The sequence below is a fragment of the Perissodus microlepis genome, chromosome 16, assembly GCF_051167445.1.
Source record: "Perissodus microlepis isolate ML-2025 ecotype Zambia chromosome 16, ASM5116744v1, whole genome shotgun sequence".
NCBI classification, from domain to species: domain Eukaryota; kingdom Metazoa; phylum Chordata; class Actinopteri; order Cichliformes; family Cichlidae; genus Perissodus; species Perissodus microlepis.
In genome coordinates this window covers 31,301,755-31,317,532 of record NC_140476.1, presented here as the reverse complement: position 1 = coordinate 31,317,532, position 15,778 = coordinate 31,301,755, and the positions used below count along the sequence as shown (strand labels likewise).

Sequence of the window (15,778 nt, the reverse complement as noted above, 5' to 3'; positions counted from 1 at the left end):
AGTACGGTGACCCAAAGAGGTCAAACACACTACACACTGTCTTCCTCCCCTCACCCCAACCTGAACCCGGCAGATGACTGCCCCTCCCTGAGCCTGGTTCTGCTAGAGGTTTCTTCCTGTTAAAAGGGTGTCTTTACCTTACAAAATAAAGCGCCTTGAGGCGATTATATAAATAAAATCATAATGAACATCAAGAAAGCACATGCAAATAGAAAATACTGCAAAAGCACATGAAAAACAATGGAAGTGTTTCGCAGTGACAAAAACGTGATGGAACAGCTGCAGAAGTGACAGATACCAAAACATGCAAAGGACTGAGACATGCTGAAAAGAAGTGTGGGATCATTGGTGTTGTGAGGGAGAAAAATATGCAGGCAATGTGCGCTCTGATCACATGACTATAGATGATTGGCTACTATTAGTTGTTTACTGCAGCTGTTTCATCAAATGATTTTCTCCCCTAACCACTTCCATTGTTTGTTTTTCCCCTATATGCTTAAGTTACAGTGTTTGATACGGTAAGCCAGGAGATCAAGCCACTGACATCCCAAAGACAACCTGCTCCACCACCTGAGCCACAGTTACCCCAAATCCATCAGCTTAAATTTATAGCAAACAACCTTCTTCTTTTTTTTTGCTTAGTGTTTAAACTGGCTTACACATACCTAGTGTTCATGGTCACGTATTATGGGTTTAAATGCATGTTAGAATAGATTTGAGACTTCTACCCACCCCACCCCTACATTTTCTGTTGCTTTGAATACTTGATCCCAGGCATTTCAACTCATTCGCCTTTACTGCTTTTGCTTCTTACATTGCCATTTTCATCTCTTATTCACACACGTATTCCGGCTTGTTTCTACTGACGTTTGTTCCTCTTCTCTCCAGTGCATACCTCCACCTTCATCTCCCCAGGCTCTCTTTGAACTGCTCCTCACCCTCACTATAGATCACAGTATCGTCTGCAAACATCATATTCCTCCCTGACCTCATCTGTCAACCCGTCCAACACCACTGCAAACAAGGCTCAGAGCTGATCACTGATGTAACCCCACTGCCACATTGAAACGCTCACACCTCACCCCTTTCTCAATGTCCTCGTACATGTTGAAACTTGGATAATCATGATTATTAAACTGACATGCTACCATTTTATTAGAAATAGAACACTAAACACAACGCAGGAGATTGAAAATACACACAATACAATTAATACAATTAACAATAGGATATATAATCTTCAGTATCAGTTTATTGTGACATAGCAAGTGTTTACAAAAGAGTGACATAATGCCAGAGTAACAGCACTTTGAAATAATGGGCTGGTATAGTTTTATAATTTGACAATGTTTAAACAAACAGTATTGAATGCTTCATCTGGCAACCCCGTCTATACAAGGTACCGTATGATACATGGCATTTTCAATTGATAACTTGCAAAAGTGGCAATATACAAACTCATCACATTAAAAGTTAGAAAAAATGTCATTATTACTGTTCTAGAAATCCTGTTTATATATACACACTTTTACACACATGGATATCGTTCTGTTACATGCACAAACGAGGCCCGTTGTTACAAATTATTCTGGCACACAAACAAAAATCAAAACAATTATCGTTTAAAAGATATTGTGTAATCACATCACAAAGTTGAGCTCACCATATCAAATCAACAGAAAAGAAAGTTATTACTAGATTTTTTTTAATATAAGCACCACTGAAAGTTTGAATTACAAAGGGGTTGACTTTCTTGCATTTCCTCTCTGTCGCATTATAATGGCACTGGTATCTAAAAGTTGTCACTGCTACCAATCCCTGAACACACTGTTAGAGCCCTGGCACTGACCATGCATTTATTACTAAATACAGATTTTTAGCCCATTTATGGTTTTCTTGATCATCAGACTTTATAATCATCATCCCCTGGAGTGCAGTACAAGAACATTATTTATGACTTTACGAATTCTACAGATTGCTTTAAATCAAAGTCCGCACTCTGTTGTGCAATGGCAAATGTGTAGATGAAGAGCGGGAAGCATTTGAAAGCTCTGAACAAAGCTTTCAAATGCTTCCCAAATGCTAATAAGTGGACCAAACGACTTCTTGATGAGTATAAAGATCACAACCGTGAGCTGAAGGACATTTTTTAAATTTCCCTTTCTAGCTTTTGAAGTTTTCATGTCAGCATCTTTCCCACTAAAAATGCCTCAAACTTTTCATTAGAGAGGATTGCAGTAATGTTCTGGTTGAAATGAATGAAAGACTGAATTGACATAAGAAAAAATAAAAACTGTGCTTTAATTTCTTAACTTAGACAGAAAACCTTTACCTGCTGGAGGTTCTGCTCATTTAGAATGATTTTCATAACAAATTTATGTCACAACAATATAACATTTGTTTGAACAGAAACAGTTGATATACATATCGTATCACTGCTAAAACTCCCCACTATGTTCTGTTAAAACAAATATAGCTTTCTTATGAAATACATTTTATTTTGAAAGTCACCCTAAACAATGGGAATGGTATTCTCAAATTCCATGAGCATAGACAAAAGATATGTTTAGGAAACCTAATAAAGTTTTCCAATGACAAAATTGTGAAGCTGATATATCTTGTGGACCCCAAATGCTTTCAACAGACTTGTTTTTGTCTACAAACACTACTGATCCTAAAGAACACTCCAAAATATAACATCTCCATTGAAGGCCTTTTCTCGTACACTAGCTGCCATGACGGTGGTAGGCCCGGTGGATAACATGAATACACACATACATTTCTTTCAATTATACACTGATATATGTTACAAATATGCAAAGTTGATTTTCATACAAGCCATAAGAACATTTTTTTCCATATCAAACAAACAGAAATACATGAGTTCTACACATGCTGTAGAGTCTATGTACAGTAATATAAAAAAATAAACACACAAATACATACACATATCTGTTCAAAAACCACACACAGTCCCACAAAGTGATCTCCTCTCAATGGAGTGTACATCTTCACGGGTTATTAGAGTTAAACTCATGTTACTGTAGCCGTTATCTTCTGTAGATTTCACCAAGGATCCAATCTGCTACATATCCAGAAATGACCCGCAATCTTATGGTGTCACAATTCAGATTTTACCATCATTTAACAGACACTGCAAAATGGAAATAAGATTAAAGAACAAAACAAAACAAAAGTTTTGTCGCTTGTGTTACTTGGGTTTGCTTCCTTCTTCTTTTAATCCTCTAAAATTTTGTTGTGAGAGCATTTTACGCACCAAATTAAGAGCGTGCATTGGCAAATGCAACACTTTAATAATTTAAACCATGAATATACCTAATGTCTAAAATTGAAATTTTTCCTTAAGCCAATGAGTAAAATGTTCCCAGAATTACTAGGAATCTTTACTAAAACTATAAAAACTTAGTCTAGATTGTAACAAAAATAATCTGCCTTTAAAACAGTGCTAATGATCTTTCGGGAGTAGCGACAATCGTCATGAGAAAAAAAAAAGCAGTGAATAGAAAATTGTAATATTACCATTTCAATATATAACACATACGACTGCGGCAATCAACTTTCTGCTTGCACCTACGTAGCTCCACTTTCTTCCTTTTTGGCAGTTGGTAGCATCATTACAAATATTTAGAAAACAAAAAAGGATTGTTTGTGCCTAATTAGCTGTAGAGTCCCCTTTACAATGTGGTTCACATAAACGAGTGGATCAAGTAGAAATTCACGTTTCATTCAAAGCCTTTAACTGCAACTGACTGGGTTTGCCTGGTACAGCAACATATTGGCTATTTTCCAGAAAGTAAAAAAAAAAAAAGTACAGCTGGAAAAATATCAATTGACAAGATAATTTTATATGTATATAAATAAAAACAAAAACAAATCAAGCAATGCCACCCCCCTTCTTTTTAAAACAAGCTTTGTGTTCTTGTCAAAGTTTTGGCCAGTAAACATTTTCAAAGCTGACTACCTTCAATGTGATATTGCGCCACTGCAACAAAACCTTTTTTGACAAGTTTCCATTGAATCACATATTAGGACACAGTGAAAATAGTTCTTGCCTTACAGTTTGATATTAAACCAAAACCACTGGGCAAATTAAACAGCAAGCGACAGCTACAACAGTGACACTCCAAGGCCAACTTAAAGATGGCATTATTGCTTACATAGTAAATGCAGGACTCTACGGGAGTCCAGTGAGGCCAGAAAATAAACTGTTTTTCAACAACTGAACCTTGATTCAAGTAAAAAAACAAACTTGAACTTGGAAGAGAGATAGTAAAAGTTAGTACCTCAGTAAACCATTATGAATGATTTGCATCTTCAAGTTGGCCTGGAAGTTGAACCATTTACTCAAAGAAAAAACAAACAGAAAACAAAACAAGCAGATATCAGGATTTCTTCTTATTGTCCTGTGAAGCAACATTAGACTAAATGATCTGGGCATCAGCCAAAACTATGACAATAAAACTCAGGCTCGTACACAAAGCAGCATGTTAACCACTGTCATATGCTTGTCATTGCGATTGTATTGTAATTGCCTATGAAGTATCAGTTAGCACTTTTGCAGTTTTTCTCATTAGACCTTGATAACAGTACACAACTTTTGTTTTTTAAATTTATTGTAATAACAGTCTTCTGGATTGAGCCATTTTATGGGGGTGGGGATAAAGACCAGGCAAGGGCAAACCGGAAGGCCAGGTAGACAGAAACAGTCAAAGCATTTGAAAGTATTGAAATGCTACTTGGCCCAGTGTGGTGTTCAGGAGTGCAACTACTCTGATTTATGGCAGTAAAGGTCTTTAAGGGCTTTAAGTTCTTCAATTAGTGTCTTGTTTTGGTTCTCCAGAACGGCCACTCGGTTCTCCAGACATTTAACATATTCCTTCTTCTTCCTGCGACATTCACGGGCCGCCTCTCTGTAGAAGGATAAGACACAATTTGGGTTTTTGTTTCCTTCTGAATGTTGGATTTGGTGGGTACTCATTGGCCTCCTTTCTAATACCTGCAATGTGAACACTTCTCAAATGTACCAAACTCTGGGCTGAAACATACTCACTACAGGGATTGTATGAATCACTATTAACTTGCTATGAATACCCTGCGATTCCTGGTGCTTGCAGCCGTAGAAATGTATTTGAAGAAACTGCAAAGACATTACAAAACAAACAAACACAAAAACACACAGTCCTCCTTTTTTATACCTGTTCTTCATGAGGCGGACCTCGCGTTTTCTGGTGACCTCCTCAGTGGCACCCTGGGTCGGAAGAGCAGGGGACGAGGCCATGACTACCCCGGGAGCAATGGTGCTGGCAGGGGCTGCTCGGATCTGATAGGCCTGAACGTCACCTGAGGCAGCTAACAGGAAAATTTGACAGAAAGCAGATGTTTAATTTGGCCTCTTAATGAACCTAGTTTATTGTTTAACTATCTTGTTTACTAACAATAAACATCCAAATGTTTTTGTCTTTGCTTCCAAAGACAAAAGAATGGCTTGAAGAATGGCTGTGCTCATGGATAATAGACTGCCACTCTTACCTTGGACCACCACCTGGTTGCTGGGAACCAGTATCTGCTGGCCGTCACTGGTCTGTGCATACTGCAGTATGGTGGCACCGGGCTGGGCTGCTGCTGCATTGGTCATAGTCAGAGTCTGAAGGCCCTGTACTCCATCTGTACCATTATTGGCCAACTGAATGGCTCCACCCTGTGTGATTGCAACTATTTGAGGGACAAATGAAAGGGGAGAAAAATAAAAGGACAGAAAACACATTATAAATTTGTTTCATTCTTATCGTTCTTCGCTCCCCAGTCTTCCCATAAAGAAAACATTGTGATGAATGTGCTGTGAAGTTGTTATTGTTTCTTTTAGAGTCTTGCGCTTAATCAAACTGAAGCATCAAACTGCATTTCTGTGATGAACTTGCACAAACTGTTAAACATTTCTTGGACTGCCCCACAAACAAAACAATTAGCTAAACAGCTCAGATTTATTGTCTTCCTCTATGTGATGAATATGTGGAATATTAACTGCCCTTTACTTTCTTAACCCAGTTTAAGTCATTTAAAAATGCTTTAAACTGCAATGAAAACATAACATATTTTAATACTAGTGTGATCTCCCTCAATATGTTTATATTTATATTAAGTAATCAAGTTTTTTGTAAAACTGGGGAGATAATTTAAGACTTCACATGAAGTAGTGAGGTTGATGGTTAAATTGCTTTATTTATTATAAATATTTTATATTTTAATTCCTAATTATATTCTTTTAATTACTAAAATAACTTAACATAATTTAATTACTGAACCAAATGTTACTTACTGTATTGGCCGCTGCTGGTCTGGTAGATGGGTGTCGGGACAGTAACAGTGGTGATTGCAGGTGTGGCGGCAGCAGCAGATGAATCTTCTTCAGCCTTTTCTTCCTCGATACGAGGGACAGCAGGTGCATCAGACGAAAGGTCGTTCAGAATTTTCCTGTTAGGACACGCAGAAGTGGATTTACTGTCAATCCTAGTTATCCATATAAAATAATGTATCAGCCTTAGCTTGAGTGTTAAGTCAGGGCAAGCGAGACAGCCAGTGCCCTGTGAAATCTAAAAATAGACATCAGCTACCAAAGTGAAAGCAAACTCTCTTTTTAAACATCAAACAGTGTTCTGTTCCATAAAGCATCTTTCATTGCTTATTCGTGTCCTTCCTGTAAATATTAATGCAGCAATATTACATTATTACAATTGCTCCCATGAAAACATAATTTGGTATACTACTACTACTTGTTGCATTACATTTGGATTTAACTTATTTGTCTCACAATAAACATTTAACAATATAAATCTGAGGCTACAGGGCCACACACCAACACAAATCCTAATGTGAACACACATATGACCTTTTACTTAGAATTTAGGTATAAAAACAAAGCAATCAGCACAAAGCAAAGGTGAAAATCAGCACAAAGAGACTTTAAGGCATCACAGTGAGTCTACTTTAGAAACAAATAGAAAATGAGGCTGCAGCCTGACTGCTCATCACTGCCTTTGTTAGCTCTTGAAGTTCAGGATCTGGCTGCTGGACTGGGGTCTGCATTCATTCAGTTTTAACATCACTCTGGGTTCTAGGCTAGGTTAACGTTAGCACACTGACTCTGTAGATGCTTGCAAGGAGCTTGGTTTAGCACCGTAATGCAGTTGTTTCTGTCCGGGATGCAGTTTGCACTTTGCACTCGTTTTTGGGGGAATACAAATAAAAGAAATGCCCATATCCATGCTGTAGGCACACCAATATCCCCCCCCACACACAAACTAAAATCAGCCGATTGTATTGCAACCAATATGCACAATTGATAAGCAAGCAAGAAGAAATGTAACTTTTGGGAACTACTTCTCGATTCCTGAAATTTACAGAGCCAAATGAAAATGGTTTAGTGGCCATCTGACAGTTTTCCCCCAAAGCTTTAGACTCATCTGTGGCATAACACCACTGTCTTGAATGTCTTAATTACCTGTATGAGGGGCGCCGTGACAGAATCTCTCTGCGCTTCTGAGAGTCGGTCACACTGTCTACAGACTCCTGCGAATCCTCGCTTTCTGCTATGGTGGAGATCTGGAGCATCAATCAAAAGAACAAGACATTAATCAACACTTCATGGTTAATGATCTTGTGCTAAGGCTGAATAAAAAGACAGTACTGCTCAAGCTTCACCTGTACGGCTTGGACCTGTGGGGACTGGATTACAGATGGCTGCGCAGCCTGGATCACACCGTGGACCTGAACCGTCTGTCCGTTGGGCAGCTGTACCAGTGTTACTGTGGGACCTGTTGCTGAAGCATGTCCTGCTGTCATGGACACCTAAATACAGAGGTGATATGACTGAGCTATCACATGCATTTTAACACACTTCAAGATGGGCACTGAACGCACTGAAAGTAGGGGAAATTGTGTCAACATCATCTTCATTACGTGATTGATACCTGCGCCAAAGTAGCAATCTGTGCCGGGGTGATCTGCTGGTTCTCCATCTCAGTCACAGCAGTCTCTGCCCCCTGCTGAACCTCTGCTGCTGACTCCATCTTCATTGGCTAACCTGATGTTGTAACCTGGGTACAGATTTGAATGAAGCTGTTAAAACGAAACTTTTGGGGAGCTGCAGCAAACAACTTGCCAGGTGTCAGGCGACTGAAGCTTAGAAGCATAGAATATGTTTGAATTTAAACTTCCACTTAAATAAAAACACCAAACTGGATGACTCAGAATGAGTCACCAAGGAGTCAATAACAGTAAACATAACAACAGTTGTCAACCACTGGCCATCTGAGTAAAGAGGTTTAACATACTATCATTCTCTTAAAAAAATATGGCTTTTATGATGCTAATCATCAATAATAAAATCTCCTGGAAGCTTCTTCTATACCTGTGCAATGTTCTGGTATTTAAACGCCCGCACTGCTTTACAGTAAGCTGAAGGCATTTGTCGTCTTGATGTCTGAATGTAAACCCTGGTCACTTTTCTGTAAAGGCAGAACTGCAATTACTTACTAGGTCAGACCTTAAAATAATTCTGCATGAATTTAAACACAGCATACCTCTGAGAGAATGGCGTCACAAAGCTACTACTCTTCTGCTTCTCTACGGGTTTGTCAGCTCAGCAAAAGACTTTGGGTAACAGCAGCAATAACAGAAAAGGCCAACAGGGTTTTCAGCTCTCATGCTTTCAGTGTAGCGTCTGCTTTCAGTCGGTTTCACGGTCTCACATTTCCCGAGCTAATCTAAAAAAAAAAGGAAAAAAAAAGGACTTTTCTCCCTAAAATTTAAGCACAATACATTTTAAGTGGTTCCCCTGCAGGTTTCTGTCATTCAACTTATTCACATTACTACAAATGTAAATATTGTAAAATATAACTTTACGGTAAAATGTTAAAAAGGTTTTTGAGTTAGTTCAGCTGTTTATAACATACGTTGAGCATCAGAATAATTCTGTTTCTAAAGTGAGACAACTGTGCACATTTATAAAGGAGACAAACCCAGAGCAGTAACTTCACTGTTCATATATGGGAAATTCAGCCCCAAAAGCCTTTAGAAAATGTGGGACACTGTCTCAAGACGTGAGTCGAGGGATAAGGAATAAAAACAGAGAAACATCTGGTCACCCTAGTGACATATTCTGTGACAAGGGCTTAAAAAAAATAACCAAATCACAGGTTAGGTTGTTCTTAGAGATTATCAACAATTTCATTTTGTTTGTGTAATTCAGACCACATTATCAGAGCTTGATCAACATTTTAATTTTGCTGCTGAAGCCATTTTCAGGGAGTTAACAATATTAACAATTGCGCGGGGAAGACAAAAAATGCAGTTAAACATAAACAAGTCTAACTGCACATTTTATATATCAAATATAAGTGAAAGCAGTGAACTTTCAAGAATTTTTCTACAAGACAGAGAATTACTGCTGTAGTAACTGAAAGAAGTGCACAACTTTTTGGGCTTAAATTATTTCTGTAAAATTACAGAAAAAGTTCTGGGGGCTCACAAACAGGACTGTCCTGTAATAAAATTAAAAAAAAGAAGGAATTTCCTGTTTTTTCACATTACTGTTATTTAAATGAATAAGTATTAAGTACTAAGACAGTATGAATGGGTGAATTGGCAGAGCTTTAACAGTTGTTTCAGCTGTTTATAACATATGTGAAGCATCAGAATAATTCTGTTTCTAAAGTGAGACGACTGTGCGCATGTATAAAGGAGTCACGCCAAGAGCAGTAACTTCACTGTTCATATGTGAGAAATTCAGCCCCAAATAAAGACAGGATTGATCAGGATCTAACAGCAAAAAAATCCGACCGTGTCCTCACGTCCAGGAAGGTGAGTTTGGAGCTGAGCAGTTAGTTGAAGATGAATTAAAACTGACATTCAGAACCTCTGATCAGGGTTTATGTTATTTTAATTCCATTAATACTTTTATGTACTATCCCCTTTCAAACATACTACTGTGTTGTCACGTAACTTTGCCCACTCAGTCGGCTGAGTGTTTGACTGGAGGAAAAGTCAAACACTCAGCCGACTGCACAACTCAATCAGTTTGTGCCAAATAACAATGCTGTGTCTGTTATTTGCTCACATTTTTGGCTTTAGTAAAAACAACATCAGAATAAAACTGAAAACTGCAGGAAAAATAGTTTCAGTGACTAAAAGTAACACTGCATATCTGCTACAACACTTGGCACACATTCATATAACAAAAATGACCTGGATGCATTGGGAAATAACTGAATATTCATTCCCCTGGAAAGGTTGTTTTTACCATGTCATTACTCTGAAAACACCCACAGACAACACTGCTTCACAACAAGGCCTTACTCTCCCGACGCAGGCACGACACTTTTTATCTCTGCTCTGTTCAGAGTGAGCAGAGAGGTTTCAGTGTGACAGAGAGCAGAGCACCCTGTCAGATGAAAACTTGTGATCACTTCACTTACTGTTATTATGTAAATGCAGCTGAAATCACAGCACAGCCAGGATTGTTGACATACGTCAAACGATAAAGTATTCACAATAGCCTTACAAATCTCAATGAATAAAACCGTGAGGAGCAATAAGATAAAAGAGGCTGAAAATCATCTCTACACTCCTGTATTCTCTTTTATTCCACGGTTATCTCATCTGCTCTTCTGTTTGGGAACAGTTTTTCGGTTTCAGTTTGAATGCATCCACAGACTGACATGCCCTATCCAATTATGACACGCGTATCAACATGTCGCTTCACACCGTATTTTGCCTCTGTGTGAAATTGAAAAATAACTAGCAAAGAAAGACAAAAACTCTTTTTAAGGACATATTGCCGCTTGATTTTCTTCATGGTAGCTTCCATCATATTCAACAAAATCTGCAAAGAGTGTGACTTTTTGTTGACGTGTGACTTTCCCTGATGAGTATGACATCAGACAGGCCAACGTCCTCCTTCCAACTGTAATTTAAAAAAGCCATTCCTTCATATACACAGAGTAAAAATCAGCCTTTAGAAAATGTGGGACACTGTCTCAAGACGTGGGTCGAGGGATAAGGAATAAAAACAGAGAAACATCTGGTCACCCTAGTGACATATTCTGTGACAAGGGCTTAAAAAAAATAACCAAATCACAGGTTAGGTTGTTCTTAGAGATTATCAACAATTTCATTTTGTTTGTGTAATTCAGACCACATTATCAGAGCTTGATCAACATCTTAATTTTGCTGCTGAAGCCATTTTCAGGGAGTTAACAATATTAACCAATTGCGCGGGGAAGACAAAAAATGCAGTTAAACGTAAACAAGTCTAACTGCACATTTTATATATCAAATATAAGTGAAAGCAGTGAACTTTCAACAGTTTTTCTACAAGACAGAGAATTACTGCTGTAGTAACTGAAAGAAGTGCACAACTTTTTGGGCTTAAATTATTTCTGTAAAATTACAGAAAAAGTTCTGGGGGCTCACAAACAAGACTGTCCTGTAATAAAATTAAAAAAAAGAAGGAATTTCCTGTTTTTTCACATTACTGTTATTTAAATGAATAAGTATTAAGTACCAAGACAGTTGTTTCAGCTGTTTATAACATATGTGAAGCATCAGAATAATTCTGTTTCTAAAGTGAGACAACTGTGCGCATGTATAAAGGAGTCACGCCAAGAGCAGTAACTTCACTGTTCATATGTGAGAAATTCAGCCCCAAATAAAGACAGGATTGATCAGGATCTAACAGCAAAAAAATCCGACCGTGTCCTCACGTCCAGGAAGGTGAGTTTGGAGCTGAGCAGTTAGTTGAAGATGAATCAAAACTGACATTCAGAACCTCTAATCGGGGTTTTTATTATTTTAATTCCATAAATCCTTTTACATTTAAAATTAAATCATTGCTTTTCTTCACATTTTCCAAAGCTGTTAAGGGGGCCGGGTTGGAGTTTTTGCCGTGCTAATTCGAGCACCTGGGCCTTATGTTTGACATCCCTGCACTAGACACTATATTGTGCATCTGAATTGTGTTTTCACCATTGTCTGCATGGGCAGGTTTTGATAAAGTTACAAATGTTTATGAAAGAAAAAAATGTCCCAAACAATGGGATATAAATTATTTTGTGAAGATGCAATCTACTCATTAACACATACAAAGGTGATCCAGGGTAATCCAAGGGGACACATGGGCGTGCCCACATCTTCAATAACAAAGACACACAAAATGCTTTTATTTTGGAAAGGAAAATTATTGAACTTCTTTTTTCTTTAATAAAATAAAAATGGTTAATGATCATGAAGGGCATCTTGGGCTTCCCTAACAAATCCTGATCAATTATCAGGAGGTCACACTTCAAACTCAACTTAGCTGCTCCTAACCAAAAGCCCCCATATTAACTATGATTCTAATAAAGGAGCTTTGGAGAGGTGATCCCCGCCTGACTTCAGGCGATGCAGCGAGTGTTGATCTGGGACGTGTTGTTCTTTGAGCTCCGTGATCTCACACAGTGCGTAGCTTCTCTCCGCTGCATGATTGGCTTTACACATTTCTCCCTCTGCTTTTCAAAAATCACTCGGATGCTCCGTGTGTGACAGCAGCGCCACATGGCCGGGTAACGCCCCCTCAACGCACACCGATCACATCCCAGGAGATGTGCCGCAATTTTTTTTAAAAAGTAATGAGACCGCAGACACACGATGTGCGTTAAATCCACAGGCCCGTGGGTTATGTTTTTAACGGGCGACCAAACGCTGAGGCCTACGATGTCACATTTCTGTGTGCACATCGACGCAAACTCGGAGCAAAATCACTAACGACGAAAGAGCGTCGATACAAATGGGTATGCAATCATACATGTAAATGTACATATATACATATAAAAGAATAACAATTAAGTCTTTCAAGTAACGGAGAAAAACGCAAATATCGTAGCTAGTGTTTTCAGTGCGCCTTTAACAGGAGGAAAACAGCGCAAATCTTTGCGCAGAAAGCTCAGTCAGCATCATTTACATGTGAGCGTATTAACAAAGCTAAAGTCCGACCGCCGTTTGTTGTGTCTTAACACTCTGCCCATCCTGGTTCACTAGCAAAGCCACACATCTGCTCCGTTTCTCCCAAACAGCCGCAGACTCCCCTCCCTCCATCCTGCTACAAACACACCGCGGCGCCATGATCTCTTTGTTTGCTTCGGGCCGAACCCGACCAGACCGACACTTTCTACGGCAGTGTCTCGTCCCTGTGAGCCCCGGACACCGCTTCGTCCTTACCGATACAGTCTCCCTTCGTCACTCCCAGGCCTCCGGAGCTCCACTTTTATTCTGGCCGACACGTAAGAGCCCGCGTCAGGCTACACCTCCGCCGCGTCACCGGGAACAACAACACGGAGATTGGAGAAGGACGAGAAAGCAGATGGCGACGCTGACCGGAAATGAACGAAGTGCAGACGGAAAATGCCGGAAAATCCCGAGAATGAACGGATAGCAACGACACCCTCGTGCCCCATGAAACGTCTGGCAAAATAACTAAAAAAAAAAAACAATACGCGGTTTATTTGCAATTCAGTAATTACATAACAAATCAATAAAAATCTGTCAGCTAAAGCTGGTGGTCATAAAAGCGTGTTGTAAACGTGAGGGTCGCTGCGTTCATCTAAAGCCGTATTAGACATATGACAAAGCAGGAAACAGAAATTCTGTAAAATATTAGTGACAGACAAGCTACTTTCTATTTTTTTTCTATATATATTTTTTAAATATATATTTTTTCAACGGTATTAATACAAACACAGTCCAGTTAACTAATTAATTTGAAAGCCCCGTGGTTTTATCTGAAACTTATACATCATTGGGCGCTCCTCAGCCTTGATTGCCTCTCCCAGTGGCCCCCAGTTAGTTGTATTGATTTGTTAGTTTAGTGGAGCTGCGGGGTTTTTTTAAAAAAATATTTATTAATTTTTATCAAGTACTGCGATTATAGATCACAACTTGTATTATTAGAAATGCATTATAACAAGGTTAAATATCTAACTTCACGGGGGATTTTTTTAAAAGGATTTTAACTTGTTTTTCTTTTTGTTGCAGCTCCCGTCATATTTTTGATTTACTCATATAAACTAATGAAACCTCTGCTCGACTGTAACAGGTCTGTGCTTTTACTACCACATGGTAATATAATTATGTGTTACTGAATATTTCCTGGGGCACAATAAGTCTTGTTTCTTCAAGTTATCTAGTTACTGCCTCCAGTTACAACTTTGTAACATCTCATTGTGATAGTCTGTTTGTCTTAAAGAGCCTGTCTGATGTACTGAACTACGCCTGTACACTCGTTCATTCGTTGGGGATCTACAAATTAGGAAAAACATTTAAAATGAAAATATGCAGTTTTAACTTAAGCCCTTAAAATTCTATCTATATATCTATCTTCCATTTTCTTCTACTTTTAGCATGAGGATTACACTTAGATCCATTAGTTGTTCTGGTGTTTCTTGCAGTAAGTTTCAGGCAGGTCCCAGAGGGAAACTCTTCATGAATAGATTTATTCAAAAGATGAATGCTGCTTCTTGCACACAGCTGGAATTAAAGTCAGCGTCAGTGCAATTCTTGCAAAAACTTTACAGCAGAAACAGTATTAAGCTTATCCTTACTGACACCAAAGCACAGTCTGACTCACAGTGATGGTGAAGATGCCCTGCATTTTATCACCTTTCACTTTCTTTGTAACCACACTACAAGAGATACAGTGTACATCATTTTCACATTAATCAGAAATAAGTACATTGTAATGGTTTACTGAGAGCCTCTGATGAAATGAAGAAAAAGTTAAAGCTTTTAGCACACATAATGATTTTCAAATTATGTCAACCCAACTTTTTGCTGTGAAAAAGACCAACTTGCTGTAGCCATTCAGAATCTAACCACAAGAGGGGAGCATAAGACCAGCTGAGCATGTGCACGAATAGATTTTGCAGACATTCAATCTGCTAGAAAACGTAAGCCATCTCAAGTGAGAAGTTTTCAAGAGATCAGCCAAAGGCAAACGAGAGAGAGAGAGAGAGAGAGAGAGAGAACTTTGCAAACTTAATGTGAAGTACTTGCAGATTTTCTCTCAGGCGTTTATATGCTAATGAGGAGACTGAACTCCAGCCTGGGACTCAAGAGGACACAGATCCAGTTTTACTACCTAATCACTGGGTTAGAATTTTACATACATACATAATTAAATCCTGCTAAAAATATTCTGTATCACACATCCAAGAATGAGCAAAAATATATCAGCTAGATTTTTAAATCTTGCAACAAAAAACATTCTATATGTAGAAATGAACAAATATGGCTATATCAGACATTACATAGTCAGATGTAACAGATTACTGTGATGTTCAATGTAGAAGAAATAAAGTGGATATGATCAGTGTCCAAGCCGTCATAATTAAAAGGCTCATGACTCGTGACATAATCAAATTTTAAACGTACTTTGTGCATATTGTCAAATTCTTTGGTGATGTTGCGACATGGAAAATACTCTCATAAAGAGAGGTGTAGATTTGTGAACTAACACCAGGTGGCAGTGTGATGAACAGATGTACTGAGTTTTAATTATTATTTAATAATCCATCCATCTTCTTCTGTTTATTCAATTCAGAAGCTTATCCCAGCTGTCAGGTACACTTAGACAGGTCGCCAGTCTATCGCAGGGCCAACACAGGCAATCCGTGTTACAATCTGTCACGCTCACATTCACACCTAAGGCCAGTTTAGAATCACCAATTAA

At 38.5% G+C, this 15,778-nt stretch overlaps 1 protein-coding gene across 2 annotated transcripts; it reads right to left on the bottom strand.

Annotated features, from left to right (window-relative positions):
• Positions 1 to 1,232: 1,232 nt before the first annotated feature.
• creb1b (cAMP responsive element binding protein 1b) lies at positions 1,233 to 13,437 on the bottom strand. 2 transcript variants are annotated; one of them, XM_084908198.1, is made up of 8 exons: positions 13,273 to 13,437; positions 7,989 to 8,114; positions 7,720 to 7,866; positions 7,520 to 7,620; positions 6,338 to 6,492; positions 5,551 to 5,733; positions 5,217 to 5,370; positions 1,233 to 4,931 (listed from the first exon to the last, which is right to left on the bottom strand). In XM_084908198.1, the coding sequence occupies exons 2-8, from the start codon at positions 8,091 to 8,093 to the stop codon at positions 4,787 to 4,789; spliced, it is 990 nt and encodes a 329-aa protein (XP_084764324.1). In that variant the 5' UTR covers positions 8,094 to 8,114; positions 13,273 to 13,437; the 3' UTR covers positions 1,233 to 4,786. The 2 variants fall into 2 exon arrangements, with proteins under 2 accessions (XP_084764324.1, XP_084764325.1); XM_084908199.1 differs by lacking the exon at positions 13,273 to 13,437 and having other exon boundaries at positions 7,989 to 8,120.
• Between the last annotated feature and the right edge of the window lie 2,341 nt (positions 13,438 to 15,778).